This window comes from Marmota marmota, unplaced genomic scaffold, assembly GCF_001458135.2.
Source record: "Marmota marmota marmota unplaced genomic scaffold, marMar, whole genome shotgun sequence".
Classification (NCBI taxonomy): Eukaryota; Metazoa; Chordata; class Mammalia; order Rodentia; family Sciuridae; genus Marmota; species Marmota marmota.
Window position 1 is genome coordinate 10,015,965 of NW_025999853.1, and position 23,918 is coordinate 10,039,882.

Consider the following 23,918-nt stretch of genomic DNA (forward strand, 5'->3'; position numbering starts at 1 on the left):
AAAATGTGTCTCTAACAAATTTCTTGGAGTGCTATGCCCATATTTCCATTTCTTGTGTAAACCTTGTGATTTTTACTGCATGATTTTGCATAGAATAATGATTATTAGGAATGAATATGTTGAATTAGAGCAGAACTAGCTGTACTTGCTTTAAATGGATACAAATATCAAGACAAGGACCTGCCTGTGGTTGAAAAACATTTGATATTAAACTAAAATGGCCATAATTCCATGAAGCACAAGGAGTGTATTGAGATTGCTTCTGAACAAATCCATGATCATATAAACTACAATTGGACAAGTAGGGAAATGAGATTTTTTTGCTCTGCATGTCTTACCACTCATCCTGACATTTTGCTATTTTAATTTTCATGGCAAACTGGGACAGATTCTGTCACTGAGAAGTGACGACCATTAGAACACATTTGGGAAAGTACATGGATTTTCTCAAAGCTCTGGAGCCTATTAGCTAATAAGCTCTTATTCACTGGTGGCATGTCCTTGATTATGCCCACTTGGTCTGAATAATTTTCTTCTTACCCCAATTGCAATCACAGAGTGTTGGTTACTTATTTAATGACTAGATAGAATGCTTACTTATGGATTCAGGAAACATTATTGAGATTTGATATCTAAGTATTTACCATCTATTTTTATGGTCTTGAGATTAGAACAATTTGGATCACTTTTCTGGCTGATGATTTTTTTAAAATATTTTCTTCCTGATATCAGTACTCTACTATTAAATGCAGTAGTTGGTTCCTTTTTCAGAGTCCCTGACTCTCTGATAGACACTCAGCTAAAATGGAATCCAATTTCACATCTTTAAAAATGCCACAGGAATAAATCAAATAGATTGGAACTTTCCTAAAACTGGATTAAAGAGCACAACATGATTTGTGCACCAGCTCCGAAGACGCCCGAGCAATCGTACTTACAGTCAACGCTCAGTTTGGCGGATGACTGTCCTCCTGTTGTCATCACTGAATATTCCGCACTGTCGGCCTTCGTGGCTCCGTCTATGATCAAAATGTGTTTTTTGCCCTCAACTTTAATCCTGTATCTTGATTTTGGACCAGGGAAGATCTCTTCACCATTCTTAAACCTGAGTTAATATGGATCATAAAAAAAACTTTTATAAATCAACCTCTGGGAAACAAACTTCATCAGTCCTGTTTCTTGCTTTATCCCAGTGTCTCATACCATTTCTGGCAGATGAAAGACATAGAAGAAAGATTTGCCGAGTTAAAAGACTATATCAGTCAATCTATCTGCCATTGGATTCATCCTGTAACAAATATTGTCTACAAAAATAATATTAAGAGAACATAAGCCAATCAGAGGAAGATGCTGAAAGTGGATAGTACCCTCTTCTGGGTTCTTGACACATTTTAAAGATAGCTGTGACAGTAGATTTGCATGAACAATTTACTCTGTACCATTTGCTACAGATTCCTCTGTGTAATTTACTGTACTTCTCAACATAAAATTTTATTTTAAGATTTTGAATCCTCTAGTTTTTGATTTTGAGATTACTCAGAGGGAACATGTAAGAAAACACTCTCCACCTGAGCAGGAAATAAAGCTTCTATTTATTTATTTATTTATTTACTTATTTACTTACTTACTTACTTTTATTTTTACTTTTTTTAGCACAGGAAATCAAACCTAGGGCCTCACATATTCTGCCACTGAGCTATATCCCCAGCCCCAGCTCTTTTTTAACTTTTTAAAAAATAAATTGGTGATTCTTAGTCTAAAATATTTTTCTGAGGATGCTGTAACAATACAGTGATGAGGATGTAACTGAAAAAAACATGTTTTTTTTCCATCTAAGTTGTCAGTAATGATTGGTGAGAAGGATAGTGGTGTAGAGAGTCAGAGTATCCTCGGTCCTTGGAGTCAAACCGACCAGGGTAACCTGAGTAGTTATAAGTTCCTACCTTCCTACATCCTTACCAATATAGATTTCTGGATCTTTTCTCTGTCTTATAACTGAAAAGAACCCCAAGATTATAGAATATTGTAGTTGTCATCTTTACTAAGGTTGAGATCTCTATAAGGTCAAAAGTCTGTTCATATGTTTAAAAGCCATGTGTATTTTCTGTTCTATTAACTAGGAAGATACTATTTTTGTCTATTAAAAATGAACGGGGGGGGGGGGGNATAATTACATATATAAGAAGGACTAGCTGGGGCTGGGTTTGTGGCTCAGCAGTAGAGCACTCGCCTAGCATGTGTGAGGCCCTGAGTTCAATCCTCAGCGCCACATAAAAATAAATAATTAAAATAAAGGTATTGTGTCCAACTACAACTAAAAAATAAAAGATTAAAAAAAATGGACAGAGGGCTGGGGTTATAGCTCAATGGTTGAGTGCTCACCTAGCATATGTGAAGCACTGGGTTCGATCCTCAGAACCACATAAAAATAAAATAAAGATATTGTGTCTACCTAAAACTGAAAAATAAATATTTTTTTTTAAATGGACAGATTTGAATGCAATAGCAAACACCTTTAATTCCCAGCAACTCGGGAGGCTGAGGCAGGGTGATTGCAAGTTCAAAGCCATTCCCAGCAATTTAGTGAGGCTCTAAGCAACTTAGTGAGACCCTGTCTCAAAATTTAAAAAAAAAAGAAAGAAAAAAGGCTGAGGATATGGCTCAGTGGTTAGGTATTCCTGGTACAAAAAATATAAAAGGACAGACATCAGGAAAACTACTTACCATTTTACATTGGCATCATCTTCAGACACCTCACATTCTAATTCAACTCTTTCCCCACAATAAGCATTCATATCTTCCAGCTGTTTAGTCACCATAATTGGAGGTTCTAGTATGAAAAAGGAGGAAATCAAAATCATTAAATATCGAAATCCTGTCTCCCAAACCCTGACTTGTTCACAAATGAAAATCCAAAAATACCAAAGCATCATCTATGGTAGTTCTATGGTAGTAAATAGGAGGTGAGGGTTTACTTATTTATTTATTTTTTACTTTATGTTATTGGCAAAACAAATAGCTAACAACCCTGGAAAAGTTCTCCCAATTCTCTCACAGCTTTCCAAATTAAATAAATCATTGTTTTAGAGAGCAGATAAAATATGTATCAAGTATCCTTCTTTCAGCCAATAAGATACCAGGTGGTAGACACTCCTGAGAAGGAGAATAGATAACACTAAAGTTCTTTATTTTGGTTCTAAAAGGAGGGTAGAGATTATAGAGTTGTCTGTCATCAGAGGGCTTCATTAAAAAAAAAAAAAAAAGTGACATGTGGCTTCATTTCACCCCTCCAGTTCTTTTCACAATGTCTTCATAAATGATGATCTACTGATACCAACTACCAAGCTGGTTTTAAGAGAATTCTATTTGTTATTAGTGGAGAGTGTGAAACAAGGATCATCCAGTGAAGTTTGTTGAGTTTCAGAAGCTATAATAATTGTAATTATCAGGCAGAACAGTGCTTGGCTTGAGTCAAAACTATGGGGCAGTTTCATTCAGAAGTTTCTTCTCCCCTTGACTTTTCTAGCCTTAAGACATCTGAAGATTCCTTAGGATTCATGACATCTGCCAGTGCAGGGTAGCCTCAATGCTGGGCCAATCTAACGGCCAACCCAAACCATTTCTAGCTTGGAGCTAAAGAAGTTCCCTGACCATTCTTTTGATCATTACCCCTGGGAGTAATGATGTACTGGGAGCACTGATGACCGTAGGAAGAAATTTCATCTTACCTCTCACAAAGAGCTCAGTAGAACATTTTTCATCGCCAGCTGTCACATAATACTCTGAGTCATCTGTCAGCGAACAGTTATTGATAAACATGATTCTTTCGCATCCTTTGTGTTCAAAGATGTATCTGTTTTAAACAGGAGGAAGATAAACAGAGTCCATGAGCTTAATATTATTCTTTGCCTTATTGTCAGCAAAGATGGCTTATAATTTGGTAATATCTGAAAGTAAGGGAAATAATATTAATCATCCCTTTTTGTAGCATGTATTTTAAATAGTTTAATTAACATCAAACAAAAAACAATCCCCATCTTTATGATCCATGATACACATGCATGTTTATATACATTATTTAATTTGTTTATATTTCTTTTTTTACATGGTTTTTCTTTCAAATATAAACCAGTTCTCACATATTTGCTGTTTGAATTTTTTAAACCCACTGTTTGAAAACAGATTTGGTTGACAGTGTCAGATTTTTAACTCTGTGCATTCTTTTGTTCTAGATTTTTTTATTAGTGTATTATATTTATACATAATTGTGGGGTTCATTTTAATATATTCATAAAATCATAATAAAATTTGCTCCATTTCAATCCCAGTACTGCCCCCTTCTAACTCTTCCTCCCACCCCCTAATCCCCTTCCTCTACTTTATTGGTCTTCCTTCTATTAATTTGGATTTTCAAATTGGTGCATCATAGTTACACAGAAAAGTGAAATTCATTGTGATATATTCATACATGCACATAGCATAGTTTGGTCAATTTCATTTCACAGTTCTTCCCCTTTCCCATAACTCTGCACATTCTTCTAATGACCAATTCATGTGCTCTATGAAGGGGGCAGAGACTTAATCTTATTCATTGACATATATTCCATTCATTGCCAAGCAGAGGTACACAATAAACTGTTGGATGAATAAATGATTGTTTAATTTGACAATTATATGACTAATCATTACAGCAGTAGTAATTCTATACAGTCTCTTACATGAGCCTAAAAACCCGTGCTTTCATATCACTGTTAACATCTATTAAGAAAATATTTGAGTAATCAGAAAGAGAAAACAGGAAGTCAAGAAGACCACAAAATTTAATGCTGTGACCTGGATCATGGAGGAGCACATTAGAGCATTATAACAAACCAGAAAAAGTTAGTTGGGGTTGGGAAATTATCAAATTGAGGACGACAAGAATAAAACATTTCAACAATGTTTTCTAGATAAAACCAACCAAATAAAATTATGTTTTGGTAAATACAGGATGTCTTTAAGAGATTTTTGCACCAGATATAAACAATATTATCACAAAGTCACTCTGTTGGCATGATCACATTAAGAAATTGGAAACCACCTAATTGTACTCCAGAAGTGACAGATTTCCAGGATTAAAGTCTTTTATCAATGTACACGTGGCCCTTGTTAACTTAAAAAAATATACTGGAGTTGAAAATCTCTCAAGCTGAGGAGGATCTCTGTAAAGTAGTTTCATAATAGACTAGAGATACCATCAGACATCAGGGATTAGTTTGCCTACTTCCTTTGGGAGAGGGCCAAGAAATAATAAAACATGGGCTTAGACCTGCATTTCATTAGATCTCAACATGAAACACTTGTATTCAGATGCAACACTATGAGTAAGCACTCAAAATAGCTCCTGAATTGAATATAAAAGGTATTCAGCCATTATCAAATACAGATACTGTTTTCAAAAAACAAAAGTCATCTAATTATGAGGCATGATTTCTCACTGGCATATCAAATATGTATTTCAAAAATTTTTAAGTTTTACTTTTAAAAACTGTGAAAAGTTTGGCAATCTCTTAAATAATTACATATAAGCTGTAGTGGCACTAAACTATAACTGGGAATCACTTGAAATAGTCTGTATAGAATTAGACATAAAGCAAAGTTTATTTCATATAATACTATGGTTTTAGTAATCATGAAATACATGCAGTGATTAAATCTTTTTTCTCCGTTCATGTGCTTTTGCATTATAACTAAAAAGCCCTTGTATTCTCAGAAAATTAAGTCAAACACTGTTTGATTCCCTTATTTGTGTCATTGATTACTTGCAAAGCCCACTTACTTTGTGCTGGGTCGAATTTCTTGGCCATTTTTATACCATTTCACCTCCAACTTTGGATCTGCCAGTTCCACAGCAAACCTTACTCTGCCTCCTTTATCAACCTGATATGCAGGATCAAGAATTTTTGCAAAAGCTGATCGATAGAAACAGCAAAATACGTTAGTATGTGTGTACATATGCTGAGAATTCAGTCAATATGTGTAAGAGAGCAGGACGAGGTGTCACATGTCTGTAATCCCAGGGACTCAGGAGGCTGAGGCAGGAGGATTGCAAGTTCCAGGCCAGCCTCAGCAATTTAGTGAGACTCTGTCTCAAAATAAAAAAATAAACAGGACTGGGGATGTAGCTCAGCAGAAAAGCACTCTTGGATTCAATCCCTAGTACACTGCATCTCTCTCTCTCTCTCTCTCTCTTTCCTTAAGAGTTACAGGATAATAGGAATGATCACATATGTAAACAAAATCAAACAAAATCCCTTCTATATTTCTCAACCTTTTCGGGGTGGTGGGGGAGATTTTTAAAAAAAGAAATAGTGAGAATCTTTAAATTCTACCTGGACAGCCATAAAACAATAAACATGGGATTGATGTATTATCCTGATGTATCATAAAACAGGTAGTTGACTGTTAGTACAGGAAAGTGAAAAGCTGATGATCTACTTAAAATGTATTCCTTTCTCTCTTTTCCCTCTTCACAAAGGTATTTAAAACCACAACAAACTACAACCACTTCAGATGCCCAGGGAGATGCATAGATGTTTTACAAAAACGTATGGGCTGTGAGAAGTGGGCCTCCCAAACTCCAAGGATCGTAAGAATATGATAATAAAACAGAGACTCAGAGTAAGGCAGACGTGGAGGCTGAGAAAAGGGGTCCGCTGAAAAGTTCCAAATGACAGCGCGGCTATTTACCACTCCACGTGGTAGATGGGACTATAAATGTCGGTCACCTTAACTCATCAGGAGCGATCGGCTATCCACAGCTAGTACCGTGCAGGGCAGGGAACCACGACCTGAAGCCCAAGCTAACCAAAATAAACCCCAACCCCGTGCGAGGCGGGAAGAAGCACGGCGTGGGGTTCAGACCCGTCATTCCAGCGCACCAGCCGGGGCCCGCGCTGCCACGCCCCGCGCCACTCACCCGCGCTCTTCTTCTCCACCCTGCGCATGCGCTTGAGCCGCTTGAGCATGCCGCGCAGGTCGGTGATGCCATACTGGAAAGCGATCTTCTCGTACTCGTTGGGGTTGGCGTTCTTCAGCAGCTCCCAGACGTCTACCTCGGGCTCCTCCTCCTGCGGCTTCACCTCCCTGTCCGGGGGGAACCATGGCCCAGTTTAGTAGCTGCTCTGGCTCCCAAAGACACGGAAGGTCGGGTACCCTGTCCCACTTTTCGGTTGCCTTAAAAGCTCTGTTTAAAACCTGGTTATTTAAAGTCGAATTGTTTGACTTGTTTTTACTCCCCCGCCCCTTTCTTTTTTGGAGGTATGGGGGATGGAATCCAAGCCCTTGAGCATGCCAGGCCAATGAAATTTTGGAGACGGTTTCAATAAGTAGAACGTCAAATATATGATTTTGTTTTCCTAATTAAAAACACAATGTTAGGGGAGCAGAGGATGTCAGGAAATATACTGAAAACATTTTAGAATGTAATTGGAAGTGAGATTTTGAGAAACTTGAAGAATGGTTTTCACCTAAGATATGGGTACTGCATTCACTTTGAAAGTGGGCAAAGAACTGAAAGATTTAAATTTTGGTCTAGGAATGAAAAATAACCTATTTCTATGTTATTAATGTACATATCGATACAAAGGCAATTTTTTCATATCTTTGGTTTTTTTCCAGTAGCATTACCCTTCTATATTAGTGAGTATGTACACTGACCATTTTTTTATTATTTTTATATTAAAAAAATTGAAACTACCATGAAGACTTTTTTTTTCCTTTTTAAAAGAAAATTGTTTTTCTAAAATGGCAGGGGAAAAGAAGGGTGAGATGGAAAAAAATCCATTTTCATCTTAACATACCGTCTTGAAAGTTTTTTGGAAGAAGGTTGAAGTAGAATTATAAACATATAAATGTTAAACTTAAAATGATGTAGGATTCCATGAACAAGAGGAAAGTATATTCCAAAATTATGAGCTCAAAATTTGATCACATCGAAATGTATAAACATTTATAGAACATATAAAAATATATAATATTTAAAGTGCCCTTGTTTTCCCTATTTCAAAACTCCCTGGGATAAAGACTTTGAGAAAAGGGGCATAGTATAAATGCAAAATATAATTTAAATGGATTTTCTTCATTGTCTAAATGGTTCTAATTTTGTTTAAGCTTAGTTGACTATTTTTATCTGATTAATTTAAAAATGTTACTGTGACTACTTAACATTTGATTTGGATATGATTTTCCAGACAACTGGCCAATCCATCTTATGCATCAGAATGAAAACAGATTCATGCTATTGAGTTAGGGAATGATGGGTTACTTATGGTTGCTTTGTCGCATTAAATCACACCTATTTAGATTTTCTCCTTTATCTTCTTTTGTCATCATGGGCAAAGCATATGGGGGAGGCTAGGAGTTTAAGGTGACTTTAGCAAGTATAGCTTCTAAATATCTAATTTCATTTTTATATTGTCATGAAAGTCTTTTTCACTCTATGAGAGAGGGGATCACTGAGGTCAATCTTCTGGAAAATGGAGGTGAGAGGTCATTGGTCCATCAGTAATCTTCACGGGAAGGACTAGACAACTCCATTAGGAAAATGGACCTCAAAAAACTCAAGACAGGAAGCATTATCTTTATCTCACTGAAATGAAAATTCACCCTCTATTAACATGAGGAAATTGAAGAGCTCAAGAAAATTGTCCTAAGATTGGAATATTGGTAATGATTTGCCAGATGTGCAAGCAGTCTACATTTCAAGTTCATCTTTTAAAATATTTTAATAGGAAGTCTTGGGGAATTGCAGTTAAAATGTGTGTGTGTGTGTGTGTATTTTTTTCTCTCTGGGGAAAAATCTTTTTATGCTTTATTTTTTGTCTTTAAAAAATAAAAACTTTAAAATTATGCCATACTAGATTGTTTAAAATTTGTATTTTAATTGAGAAGAATTATACACGTGCACATTTTAAGTATCCTCCTGATATTGGTGGACAGATTTAAAGATAGCAAACTATGTATGATTTAAATAGCTAACAGGAAGCACAAGTCAAACACTGTGACATACCTAGATCTGTGAGGTGAATATTTATATAAAGGAGGCCAGTAATAAAAATAATAATTTTCTTGATTTCATTGTTTTATGAATCTTGATAAAACTAATTATCCTCAACAATTTTCACGGAAACACCAAGATACATGCCACTCTACAACATTCCCTATCAAATTCTGTATATGAATACCAATAACCTCTTGCTTTTTCCTTCTTTTTCTCTCCATCACTTCATTGTATTCCGAATTGCAAACATATTGGAATGAGAGGTCAAGACTCTTCACTTGCAGTGTTTCCTTAACTCTAGAATGGATCTTTACTTACCATGGTGGATGCACAGGAAACTAGCTGAATGGTTATGGTAATTGCAGTAAGGAGAAAAATCCAAATTTCTGATTCCTTTCCATCATTGGGATAGACCTGTATAATGTCCACAGTACTTTCATCTACATCAAAATTTCTATAACTTGATGATCCTAGTGAACTATGAAACATTTATAGAAATTTTATGTAGAATAAGACTTTTAAGTATTTATATAGGTCTAATCCCACAACAGAATACAGCCCAAAAGATTTACCCTGATTTTATCTAATGTCTATTTGAAATAGACTCTGATCAGGGTGAGGAGATATTTTCTTTATACAGAGAAGTTGGGTGTAATTAGACTCATTCTGATGAGGATTTTGCCACACACTCTTGGGGAAATGGGAATGGCAACCATGTGTCATTACCATAATGAAAACATGCAATTCACACACACTAATATGAAAACCCATCACATCTGAAGTTATAATAATGGATTAGTAGAGCATATTAAATGGTCATAGTATTATATTAACAACAGTCTAATTATGAACCCAAATCTTTATTAGGGGATGTAGAGAAAATGAGAACTGGAGACATGTCGGCTGCCCATTTTTTCCTAATAATTTTTCTCCCATCATTTATAATTAGATTTCTTTCAGTCTGCAATCTGCTGAATGAAAAAAAAAAACAGTCTGTTTTGTTCCTTTTCAACAGACAATGACATTTAATAATCTACCATATCACATTATGATTGATTGTGCGTGTGCATGTGTGTGTGTGTGATTTCTTTATGAATATATGCTCTTTGAAGGAAACACAACATTTTCCTAGTGGAAGTATGTATTGATTTGCCACCTACTATTAACAGGCCTTTTATACTTAATTTAATTTTCACAATGTCTGTTAAGTCGTATTATTCTTCACATTTACTGATGTGGAAAGCAAATCTCAGAGAGGACATGTATTTTAATCAAAGCCACAGAATAAGTAGGTGGTAGAGTTGAGATTCAGGTCCCTGTTTTTGCCGCTCCCTGTTCCCTACTACAAATATGTTCATTCTTTTCCCTGTGCCAGGAGCTGGATTTCTTTCCCTCATATCTCCTGGCATTATATTCTGCACAAAGCACTTGGTATTTTCCTGGCAGAATAAATGATTGGAGGGTTTAAAAAAAACCAATACTCTGCTTTACTTAGATTGTCGACATGCATTATAAACCCAAGCACCAGCTTCCAGGGCAGATTTGGAGTAGTTTTTCTTACATAGAGTCACAGAAAATGAGTTGACTCAGAAAAGGGAAACATGGATTTGAGTCCTTGCCCTGCCTCTAATTTCTGTGTGACTTGGAGTAAGTCACTCAATGTTTCTCTGGACCTTGGTTTCACATCTATAGAATAAGAGAGAATGAGGTTCACTTAAGGGTACTTCATATACTGTTTCTTTAAAAATGCACTTGGGGAATTAATAAATATTACTGCAACTAGTGATTATTTGAGGTATTCAAAGGAAGAAAGATGTAGTTGATATTGCCATGTCTATTGATTGACTAATGTCCATCAGTAATTAATAGATCACACCTGTGAACCTAAATGTTGTGAAGAGTATAGGTGAATTTTTCATTCACTTGTATAAAACCATCCTGCTAAACTGAGAATAAACATGAGCCCAGTTTATTATAAGGATTATAATTTGTTGTTAAGCCATTTGTACTATGGTCCTTTAATAACCATAGAAAACACTAGAAATAAAAATAAACATTAAAAATTATTTAAAATAAACCTGAAAAGCTCAATGAAAACTGGTATCATTATTTTAAAATATTGATTTAGAGTTATTCTCATATTTGATAGATAAATGCAATCTAGCAAAACTCAATTTCCTTTTGTTGCTTCTTCACTATAGTGAGTATCTGGTAAGAATGTATGTATACATGTATAGTATAGTATATTATGTGATATGCATATATCTGGATAGAAGTCCTATAAAATGGTTATATGCTAAATATTCACACTAAAATTCTATAAATTTTATCACAAGATAGAAAAATGTCAAGGGAACGTGAGAGATAATATTAAGCATTTATTTCCATTTTACTACCATGTTTTATTACTTCTAAAATGTACATTTGGGGGACATTTTAAACATCTCTGGAATAAGGATGTGTTTTTATAATCAATAGTGTGTCATAATAGTATTTGGAATAATTTTTCCTTGCTTTGTGATTTACAAAATACTGGTATGCCTTTAAATCAATAAAGTCTTGAATTTGAAGAAATATTACAAATCATCAACAATATTTTAATATAGATCTGCATATATATATGTGTATGTATGTGTGTATATATATATATATATATATATATATATATATATATATATATACATGTGTGTTTGTGTATCACCTGCAGAGATGTCTACCAAAATTGTGAAATTGATTTTTCAGTCAGTTATCAAATGTTAAAGCCAAGAGAATAGAGGTTTTATTTATTCAATCATGAGAAAGAATCATATGTACACTCTTAGGGGCTTCTAGGTATTTAAGTCTTATGTCTCAGTTCAAATTTCCCCATCCCCAGATAAGAACATGTGTGAAAATTTAGGAACTTTTAAAAAGGAAGTTCAAAAGCATCAGCTGAAGTCTTTAACAGATTAGTATATGGTTGTTTCTCTACCTCTTTCTTAGTAGACTCTGTTATATTCTATAAGCAAAACACATTTTAAGAATTAATAACTCCTTGGAAAACATTCACTTTAATCTTGACTTCTCTGGGTGGGTGTCTAAAAGATTTCCAGGCCACAGTGCCCCACTCCATCACTTGGTTCTCACCTACGTTTCAGGAGACCACTAAAGTCAAGTTCCCCTGCATCCTCTTGACCTTCTCCACTGTCATTAACAAAAGAAAAGCAAAACTAGGTTTAATGCAAACACATACATGACAGTTTTCCCAAAACACTCTACATGTAACATATATGCAATTTTGTGCTGGCACACGAGGACTAAATCAACACAAACTGCTATTTCTTTTCACACAAGTGACATTGTACATCTTCAGAGTATGTACTTGTGGAAAAGTAAACAGGAGGAGCTTGTGTTCTCTACAATTTCAAAGGACACAATTTTGTAGATTGCATATATAAAACTGCTTGGATTTGTGTTAAAACCAGGTAACACAAATGCACTTAAGCCAAGCAACACAAAGTTCTTTGTTTTTGCAAGTCGGGGGGCCATAGAAACAAACCTGTGTAAAAAGCAAAGGACTTTTGCTGATCTCTGTTATGCACATAGGACAGAGATTGGCTTGGAGGTTGAAGTATACCAATGTCAGATATATAAGTCCAAAGCCTTATATTCAAAGGTAACCTCTTTGCGTCCATGAATAGATGAATCAGATAAAGTGATACCAACATAGCATAAAGATGGAACTAGCATTGGAACTTTTGAAAAGATGCATTCCTTTCTATTTTAAAGGGATTGCTCTTTAAGTTATAGTCTTTTAGTTTTGTCATCAATATGCTTTTAAAGGTATTTTTAAAATTATATCTTTGATTTGTTAATGAACCCTTTGCCAGTGGTTTTTAAAAGTACTTTCCTCTAAAGAAATGCATCTTAAATTAGGCATGCAGCCACCATTGTGATTTCATCTGAACTCTATATAGAAGCTATGGAGTTGACATTTAAATGGCACATACTTACTTACATGTTTAACCTTTTAATGAAGATTTTGTTTCCTGCTCTTTACAAATGTTAGTTATGGTTTCTAAGAAAAGAGTCTGTGGGTTTAAAAACAGTGTGTATAACATGTAAGTCATAAGAATCAAACTCAAGTAATGTGTTTTTAAAACTGCAGGTGTTTAGGGGCCTTTAAGTGAACCAATTTCTAGTCTTTTAAAGCACAGAGATCATGTCTTTCCCCAAATATCCTCCTATGTTCTGGAGCATAGATTTAAACTTATACATTTGCAAAATATGGGGTGAAAAGGGAAGCTAGAAAACAAAGTAATGGAGTTTTGGAGTTTGGCATTTTTTTTTTCCAAATAAAAAACACCATTGACTATCAGGTGGTATTCAAAATCTTTTAAAAGTAATTATAATTTTGATTTTTTTCATAATTTAGGAGGGAAATATGCCTTCTATTAACAGACTAAATCATTGTTTCCTAATAACAGGGTGTTTTGTAATTTTGGATGACTTTCCTTACTCAACAAAATTGTATGTGTATTCGGTTTTAGGAAGAACAAAACATGTACTCTCCTTAAAGAATTTATATAATGCTAATATTAAAAATAAAGGGTAAATAGTATCAGGGAGCTAATTACATTTCTCAGTGACTAGAAAAAATTTCATTTTTCTTCCTTGACTCCCTGATTTTTCAGGCTTGGCTATTGCAAAAATTAAAGTAAATAGGTGTCTAAATTTTGCTGTTCAACAGGAGAGGGAGAGGGAGAGAGAGAGAGAGAGAGAGAGAGAGAGAATATGTGTTTGTGTGTTGCAAGGAATTGAACCCAGGGCCTCATTCATGCTAGGCAAGCACTCTACCACTGAGCTACATCCCAGTCCTATTGTAATATTCTAAATGCCAGCTGTCTCAGTGTATTCCATTTGGTATAATCTAATATTATATAAGGTGCTAACTTCAGTAAGTAGCTACTTGTTGTGGTTTTTCTGGGCAACTGGTTTAATAGGTCCATAGGTGATATCCAGATGAAAAGCAATGAAACTAAAAGTTTTCCCATGTTGTTTAACTGATGCTATAGGATACGTGTCTCTTTGAATATCTCATTGGATTACTTTGTGGAAATAAGTGCAATTAAGGAAGAAGCCACATAAGAATAGATTGTAAGTGTATCTTTCTAAGGCAACTGTGAAACTCCAACAAATGGAAGCTTCACTACAAGATTATTCTGAAAAATCATCAGTGTATGCTTGATTGGGCGTTTAACACATGACTTTCCTAGAACACCAATTTTTAAATAGGTGGTTTTTGATTTCGGTAAAAAGGATTGTTCCCACATGAATTGTGGACAAAGGGAGGTGTACTCTGAAAAATCCTCCACTTCATGTTATATGAAAGCTGTCTACATTCCCCTTTTGAAGTTACCTTCTCTTGAAGGCAGATCTGATGTCAATGTTTGGAGTAGTCCCGGTAGATTCTTTAAAAGGAAAGAAAACAATATAATAAATACCCATTAAGAAGGAAAATTTGTGTTCAGTTTCTTTACAGGCATGGGAATTGATCAATTGGAAGAGAGTCAGGTGAAGGGAACAGCTGTCCTACTGAATGGCTGAGCTGCCAAGGCACCATCCTCCCCCATGAAGAACCTATGGAGGGACCTTAGCGATTACCTTGTCTAGTTGTCATTCAACCTACCTGCCTGTTAGAATCACAAGGAACTTAAGAAATATATCAGCTTCCTGATCCTGCCTCCTGGAGATTTTGATTCACCAAATCAGGGAGGGGAAACCATAAATCAATATTCTAAAAAAGGCCTCCAGGAGACTCTCAGAGATGTCTGGCCCTAAAAGTGAAGTAGTGCTTCCCAAAACCAGATCCCCACTTCATACAGAAGTCTCAACAGTTCCCTGATCCATTATGGTTCAGCCTCTCCTTGATAGCTCCAAATGGGGATCTCACAACCTTCCCAGGCTGTCTGTATACCTTTCACGAAACATTTAATCTTAATGTGAAGACAAAATTAGCCTCTTTTTCCTTTCCATCTTTTAATTCTAATTTGCATAAATCCTTCCTGAATACATAGAAAGGACATTTTTCTTCTTTTATGTGACAGCCCTCCCCCCTCTGCTATGAGCCACCTATGCCTGCTGTCTTTCACCCACTCACTCAAGCTAGATACGGTGTGGTTTCTAGATTCTTCATCCTCCTGGTTACTCTACTCCAAAAGGGATCCAGGTTGAGCTATGGTACCCATGACCAATGACATCACTCCAAATGTGGAACAGTAGCATGTTGAAGAGAGAAGTTTCCTAAGTATCAATTCTACACCACTTGGAAAGCCCAGTTTAAAATCACTCTATTTGTCTTTTTCAGCTACATCACACTTTGGATTCATCTTAAGTTTATGATCTTTGCTGCCAAATCAACTTTCCCTTTGTATACATATGAAGGGGGGGTCCTCCAACCTCAATGTACACATTTACATTTATCTCAATTTTATTTACTCTGGGTCATACACAGAGCATATAAATGGAGAATGTTCACATCTGACATTATTCCCTATAAAAGAAATTCTCCCTTCTACCTGGGCATCCTATGTCCTCACACCACATGACCTTATCTCCAAACCTGAGAGAGACAGCCATTGAAACAGCCATTCAGCAGTAGCAAAAATGTCACCATCCCTTATTTGGGAGCTTGAAGGTATCATAGACCAGAGATACTTAGCAATCTTCCTCATCCTTTCCCACATTAAAAAAAAAATCACATTTATCCAGATAAGAAGGCTCACCATGCACTTCAAGATCAAATGAACAGCTGTCAAACTTATCCTTGTAGGTGACCTCACATCTGTAGTTTCCTGCATAGTTCTCTTTGGCCTTGATGATCTGCATCTCAAATGTGTATATCTGTAACGAAATATACCCAGATATACTATTGTTATGGTTTAGATGTGGTGTTTCCCAAAAGCTCATGTGGGAGATGATGTGAGAAGGTTTGGGGGAGAAATGATTGGGTTGTGAGAGTCTTAACTCAATCAGAGAATTAATCCCTTGATAGGGTTTAACTGAGGGGTCACCAAAGTGGTAGGGTGTGGTTGGAGGAGCTGGGAATCGGGGCGTGGCTTTGGGGTATATATTTGTATCTAGCAACTGGGACAATTGGAGACCTCTCTCTCTACTCTCTGATCATGATGTGAACTGCTTCCCTCTACCACACTCTTCCGCCATGATGTTTTGCCATACCTCAAACCCCGAGGAATGGAGCCAGCCTTCTATGGACTAAGACCTCTGAAACTGTGAGCCCTTAAATAAACTTTTCCTCCTTTAAAGTTCTGGTCAGGTCTTTTAGTCACAGCAGCGATAAAGCTGATGAAAACAACTATAGTCCTACCTTGCCCACAAGGGGCCGTCATCTTTCAGTTATGTCCCACAGTCGCAGAGCACAGCAAGATGATCACAATAGTGTAGATCCCGGGAATGATAACTCCAGAGCATTCTCTAGGACTGAGATCTCTCAAATCTAAATCTGAAGTGACTTCTTACCCACACAGAAGGAATGAGCTAGTCACACCCCTGAGCTGGGAAAGAGTTCAAAGCCATACCCGAGAGTGCCTCTCGAAGGTCTCCTTCAGCTGGAGATGCTTCCCAGCTTTGCTGGCCAGGTCCATCCATTTGCCTTTGAACCATTTGATAGTGGGTTTTCTAAGAAGGTCTTCAGCCTTGACTTTGGCTATAAAGGTGATGTTTTCACCTAGAAAAGGCACAAGGATTCGGTCTGTGATTTAAAACTGTCATTTGTTTTGCTTTCACCCAGAAGGAGTTGACCCAGGACCACTGAATAGACTGGGATGTGACTTGCATCTCCAGAATTCTGCAATGAATTGGCCCTGCTTTTTGATGAGTACCCTTGAGGTTCTTAGGATAGTTCAACTTGTTTTGCTTTTGAGTTTCATGAAGCAGAAAAAGATTGGTGGAAAGAATTTTTACATATGGATCTACCTAAAATCTTAAAATTATATATATATATATATATATATATATATATATATATACACACACACACACACACACACACATATGGATATATAATATGTATATATAAATACATATGTTCTTTTTATTTTGCAAGATGAGAGAACATCTGGAGTTATAGGAATATGACTAAATGAAACTGTTTGAATTGACTGTCTGTGTATATTGACCTCTTGGACCTTAAGGACATCAAAACTTTACCCCTGCCACCAGCCCAGCATTTCAGTATCTTACAGGGACAAGGGAGCCAACATTTTTGATCCCATGCAGTGTCCTGCATGCTAGAGCTGAAAGAAGGAATTTGGAAATATAGTTAGCTATGTGCTCATTCGCAGAATTTTGGATAAGCATCAAAGTTGGGTTCTGATCATAATATATTCCTCATAAAAACTGGTTAGTTAAAATTCTTGAACCTCCAAGGACTTTTCTAGAAGAACTATCCTGTTGATTTCTTTCATGGCACACGGACTTTGTGTTTTCCTGTTATTTCTTTTTGTCTCTCTCTTTAGACTCTGAGTACTCACATGTTATACTCAGTGTACATCACAGTGCCTAAAACAGGAAGTGTAATTAGTATTTGTGGACGAATATTTCCAAAGCTGAACCATCTGTTGGACTAGCCACCCCTAAGGTATATTATGCATTATAATTTAGTACATAGGCAGACTTATAATTATATTATGGGGCGGTTTATGCCATAGCAACAGCAGACACTGGGTCAGAACTTTATGTTATCTCAAGTACCATCAAAGCACCTGACAGATCGTGCCTGTTATTACACACATTTTACAGATGAGGAAACTGAGGCATAAAGAAGCTAAATGGTCTGTCCCACTAGCAAAAAGCAGATTCAAAGTTGAACCCTTGAAACCTTATCCCTGCCTCTGATGTCCCCACTATAAAATAAACATGGGCTCATACCCTGTTTCCAGTGCTCTCTTTCCAGTGTGGAAGCTGACCCTTAAGGTCGCAGAGCCCACCTGTCCTCGGTTTAAGAACTACTCTGGGTTGCGTGATTTTTCGCTGCTTTCTTAGTTTAATGTTGTGGCCAGCTCTTTTAAACCCAGTTCATCTCGTCTATGGGAGTCGTGGGAAAGAATTCAGCCATAAAGAAGAAGGAAGTACCAATACATGCTACAAAATGGATGGGCCTCAAAACCATTCTACTAAATGAAAGACAGACACAAAAAGTCATCTATTGTATGAATCCATTTATATGAAATGCTCCCAACAGATCAACCCGGAGAGAGATAAAGCAGTGAGTGCCGAGGCCTGGGGGGAGGGGTAAGGGGAGTAATTGCTTAATGAGGCCCATGATCTGGAGGTGGTGAAATGTTTGGGGGCTGGATAGAAGGAGTGATTGCACAACGCGGTGATTATACAACAGCTACTGAAAATTTCACTTTAAAATGGTGAATTTCACCTCAGTAATGGGGTGGAGGGGGGTGGGACTTAATGCCAGGCACTCACCCACTTTCACGGTTCCTGTTTGAGGTTTTTCAACAAACAGGGTGGACAGCTGGTTATTGGCATTCTGCTTGTCTTGTTCCTCTCCACCAGCAGGTGATTCACCAAGAGACCATTCTAGAGGGCGGAAAGAAGAAAAAGGATCATTTCAAGGCCAGGTTCTCGTTAGGCACACTTACCTGAGTTTGCTGTTCTCATCAACGCCGATGCTTTTCCCTGTCTAATAAACATAGATAAATACAGCATCTTTCTTTGTGCCCCCAGCCACCATCACTAGAGAGGGACAGATTACCATTCTTAAGTAGATGTCTCTTCTCTGGTAGGGACAAAGGAACATTTTCTAATTCCTGCAAATAGTGAAAATTTTCCAATAAGTAGTTAACTCTGTCTTTCTGTCCCCTAACACATAAACAGTGGGAGGGAACTATTCAAACAGCAGGCTGTTTTTCCAAGTGACTGACTAGTAGGCCACAATTGTCCAACAGAACTGGAAAAGATTAGAGACAAGATCAGTTTAAGAGTAAACTGGCTGACAAAGCTGAGATAGTCCAGCCTGGCCTGCTATCTCTAGATTCCTTGTTATTGTATCACCGGGCAATTCTATTAGGGTTGTATAGATGTGGCAATAGTTTGACAAGTAAATAACAGGATCATGACCTGCAGGTATAAATTTAAAGAGTAGTGGAATTATCCTGCAAAGAGGAGAAAAAAAGAAAGAAACTGAGGCTTTCCCATGAAGAGAGACAGGCTGGAAATGAGGTTTAGTTTGCACTCAGGTATTTGGTTGCTATTAATCTGTAGTCAATTTCAATAAGGAGGACAGGAGAGAGGACTGTAGACACTTCCTCTGTCTCTGAGCTGAATGCAGAGAAGATCAGTTTCAGTCTCTTAGTAACTGGAAAAAAATGTATGGGTCACCAACTTTACTTGTTAATGGGTCTTGAAAAGAAAGTGCACATTTAATTAGTTTAGTCTTCACGTATCAGCCATGCTCAGTGCGAGGTACTTGTAGCTACAGGACTCCATCATTTTCACAGTGAAGTTAAACAAAGTCATCACATGATTAAACATCTTTGAAAACCCAAGTTAATGTTAAAATTGTATGATTTTTGTGTCTATGATGTTAATAGTGACCATTCATGCTTAGAACATGAGGATAAGTATTTTTGTTGTTTCGATCACTTCTGTATGTGAGGTGCCTGTAAGATTGGCTGGCCCATAAGAGGCCCATGCTAGGATCATATTTAAGCCCACAAATTTGTCAAGTAAATGAACGACCACATAACAGCACAAAATGGTAGCAGCTATAGCCGGCAGGATGCATTAGAAAGTGTTTCTATCATCTATACTTTAAATACAACGTTCTAGACAAACGCGGACTTCAGAAAATCCTAGGAATGGAGATTGAACTCTGTGTGTTTATTAAATGTTAAAAATGTTGAAACAAACTAACTGGTGGGATACGTGTCTAGATTCTTGAATGTGTGTCTATGTACATATCACAACAAATTAATTGTTTCTCAATACATTAGTTTTCTTGTAAGAAGAAACGTAATGAAAGTTGCTCTAAAGGCTCCGAACTGAATAAAACAAGGATTAGAATCAAGACAGCATCAAGTAACAAGGTCATTAGTGACTACATTAAAATGGGGTCAGGAAGCCTTGTCCAGCTGTGTGCTCACCTGAATCTTTTCTCTCCAGGGCCCGACTACCCAAACCTGAAAGGAAAGTGTGATTTGGAGGATGCAAGGAGGTCAGGGGAAGGATGGACATGGAGGGCTGGCTTCAACCTTCTGGGACTCCCCAATACCCTGTCTCTGCTGGTGACAGGGAAAGAAAAACTAGAATTTGGCTTGGATGGAAAATTGGTAGAGCTCCAGCCATATAAGCATCTATAAACATCTATGTCTTCTTTAAAAACAATAATAAAATTTAAAAATCCAAAATATCTCAATTTAAAGATCAGGGTAAAAGATCTATAAGTGGAAAAGGAAGAAAAGACAAAGATTTTTGCCCCTAAAATTTATATTCAAAATCTACTACTCTTAATTACCTTTATTTTACCAAAAAAAAAAAAATCCTCCTTTTTTTTTAAATTTTTTATTGTTGGTTGTTCAAAACATTACATAGTTCTTGATATATCATATTTCACACTTTGATTCAAGTGGGTTATGAGCTCCCATTTTTACCCCATATACAGATTGAGGGGAAAGGGAAAAAATCCTCCTTTTAAAATGTCCTCCAATAAAACAAATACACATCTGCTTTTAAAACCAGGTTTTTCCTCTTGGTGCACTAACTCAGCCAGGCACCCTACCTTGGCTTTTCCTTTACTGTCAATCAATAAGATAGGAAGCGGGGGAAGGGGCGGGAATCGTCCTAACCTGGAGGCAAGGCACTAGGTGGGGAGGCTTCCTCTTCCTCTGAAACAAGAAACAGGAATAAATAGTCAAGGAGAAAAGGACTTCATTCCAAGTCACCTGAGAAAATAGAAATCTGAAAAAGAAGAGGAGAAACTACACAAAACATTTTCAACCAAGGAGTAAGCCTAGACGACTAGGTTCCTGAAAGGTTAAACTTGAGTATTTCAGGCAAAAAGAAAAGAAAAAAAAAAAAGGAAGAAAATAAAAGAGAATAAAAGATGAGAAAGTAAGGCAACCCAAACGAAAACATAGATCAAAAAATGGAACTCTATGCAGAAGCTTTATGTGACTGTTGTTTAAGGGAAGATGGATGCTAAAAATCAAACCTTGGTGAATTCAGCCTTGAAGGGGATTTTTGAGTTCTATTCTGTAACTAAAGTCAATGATAGACATTATCATTGAGATATTACTAGGAATGGACACTGATATAAAAGCCTATATTACATGCATTTGTACACTGATATAAAAGCCTATAGATACTATTTTAGAACTCATTTTCAGGCAGAAAACCCTATAATCCCCCTTCTGTCTTTAAGAAACAAAAGTCACAATTAATTAATATAAATTGATTTGCCTTATTTACTATTTTAGGAAAACTTTATAAGCATTTCCCTCCAAATGATATTGGTATTTATCCATGCACATTTATAAAAATTCAAAATATGTCTTATAGTGTTTATCGGCAGAGGCACTGAATAGTCCCCTTGTTTAGAATATCTGAACAACAAAGTTCACATTTTAGATGTGTGAAGAGGCATTTGGTATTATTAGAAACTGTCCCTTCCTTCCCAAAGCACAAAGACCTGTGATTATACAAATAATCATTTCGCGCTAAAAATACTAGAAAAATTTTGAATTTCAAAATACAAACATAAATGATTGTGTAAAGCAAGATATAGAAAATACATGCACATGACTGTTAATTTAAAAATACTTGTAAAAACTCCTGGGAATAAGAAGAAAAAACAGCATATCTATATAATCTATTAGAATATTTACTACAAATTTTATTTAGCAGCCTGAAAAGTCTTACCCAAAACTTTCAACCAGGAATATCTCTTATTAATTTTAACAAAATAATGTAATACAGTGTATAAGGATCCCCTAAAGATATTACCTCAGGACCCAAGAGGGAATTCACTGAGAACTCACAGGATTTGGGATTCTTTGGTGGAAGCTTTCAGTGGTCAAAGAAGCTTAGAAAATGCCAGGCTAAAGTTAAAAGCTTGTTGGGCTGGGGATGTGGCTCAAGCGGTAGCGCGCTTGCCTAGCATGCGTGCGGCCCTGGTTCGATCCTCAGCACCACATACAAACAAAGATGTTGTGCTGAAAACTAAAATAAATAAATAAATATTAAAAAATTTTCTCTCTCACTCTCTCTTTAAAAAAAAAAGTTAAAAGTTTGTGTGATGTGTGTTTTAAACTCTATTTAAGAGAGCATTCAATTCCTTTATTTTATTTATTTATTTTTATGTGGTCTGAGGATCAAACCCAGTGCCTCTCACATGCTAGGCCAGCGCTCTACCGCTGAGCCACAACCCCAGCCCGATAACTTGGTTTTTTAACCCAAAGTTTGATGGATGATAGTGTCAGTGTCCACTAAGTATTAAGACTATTTGGGGGACATGCACAATTATTTTAGATCATTAAGGAACACATCTTAAAACATGAAATATTCTTTCTCTAGATGATACAACACACCCTCCACACAACAGTGGCTTCTCGGTTGGCAATATTTAATTCATTCCCCATAGATTTCCTAATATACATAAGTATGAGATATTTTTGAAACATCTCTTTGGTCCTGACATACTTTTCAAGTGGAAAATGTAGTTAGGATGCTGGGATCCTGATCTTAGATTCTTGAAAAGTTCCCCATGAAAATTTGGATGAATTGGGTGAGACAGAAGCCAGGTTTTATCACTGGGAGAGAAACAGAATATCAAATCTTTCAGGTTGCATGCAATTCAACAACATAGACACAGCATGTTACAAAAAAACAAACAAGACCAAAAACTAAAATATGCCAGTCATATTTCCTTTTTTTGTCTTTAAAAGTGACTACAATGATAACAAAAATGTAGACATCCATTCTGGACTTGCTAGAGTATGACATGAAGACCACAGCCGGAGAGTAGCCTGCTCTTTCTTCTAGCTGTGTAGAAATTCACCAAAGCAGACCTTCACTCATATTGAGGTCGTGGGAAAATAACATTTGTAAAACCAAAGAGATGATTTTTTTAAACAACTGAAGTTTCCAAGGAAGAACTCCTGGAGAGTAGAGAAAGAACTCAGCCTCCTGTTATAGGCCTGGGATTTTACTCTGCGATGAGAGTCTTGCTACTGGAGAACAGGGGCTCTGGAGGGAGCAGAGTGTGCACATTCTTGTAACTTTTCATTCTCTTGGGAAATGATATGGTAATTAGCACTTCCAAACTCAGTTCACTTTCCACATCTTTTCTCCTGGAATGTTCATTGACATTCCATAAAACTGTGTATTTATGGAAGTACAGGTATTCCTAAGCTATCAAGAGAATACTGTATTTCAGAAAGACTGTTAGATAATTAAAATTTTCTATAAAAATAAAATACCTTGCAATTTTTCTGTCATATTGCTTACTATAGATTTAATGTAGCATTCAGTTCTTCTACCTATGGTTTATTTTAATCGCCTGGTTAATTAAAATTTTTAAGTAATATAAACTTGATACAGTTATTAAGATTTTATGATAAAGAGTAAAAAGCACACAAAGTATATGGGGCTCATAAATATCAATTAGATGCTGATTGAGTATCTCATTTGATTTAGACAAATTCATGAATTCCTTAAGCAGGGTAATTAGTTGTAGTAAATATTGATGTAGATGATCAAAATAACAACAAAGATAACCATGGCTAACATTAATTTATCATGTTTTGAGGCATTTGATTACTCTACTACATTTTTTTAATGAGAAGACACATGCCTTCATACTCGCATG

At 36.3% G+C, this 23,918-nt stretch overlaps 1 protein-coding gene across 9 annotated transcripts in view; it reads right to left on the reverse strand.

Annotated features, from left to right (window-relative positions):
* The window catches only part of Mybpc1 (myosin binding protein C1), an 81,973-nt gene that overhangs the window by 34,402 nt on the left and 23,653 nt on the right, over positions 1-23,918 (reverse strand). For 7 of the 9 annotated variants that reach the window (XM_048803161.1, XM_048803142.1, XM_048803181.1 and 4 more), the window contains 10 exons: positions 18,518-18,631; positions 16,618-16,766; positions 15,805-15,922; positions 14,439-14,490; positions 12,167-12,223; positions 6,959-7,125; positions 5,819-5,951; positions 3,729-3,853; positions 2,725-2,830; positions 939-1,105 (listed from right to left, as the gene is read on the reverse strand). In XM_048803161.1, coding sequence (XP_048659118.1) covers positions 939-1,105; positions 2,725-2,830; positions 3,729-3,853; positions 5,819-5,951; positions 6,959-7,125; positions 12,167-12,223; positions 14,439-14,490; positions 15,805-15,922; positions 16,618-16,766; positions 18,518-18,631 — 1,188 coding nt within the window. Of the gene's footprint in view, positions 1-938; positions 1,106-2,724; positions 2,831-3,728; positions 3,854-5,818; positions 5,952-6,958; positions 7,126-12,166; positions 12,224-14,438; positions 14,491-15,804; positions 15,923-16,617; positions 16,767-18,517; positions 18,632-20,196; positions 20,409-23,918 lie in introns of those variants that run through there. The other 2 variants (XM_048803166.1, XM_048803190.1) reach the window with 2 other exon arrangements.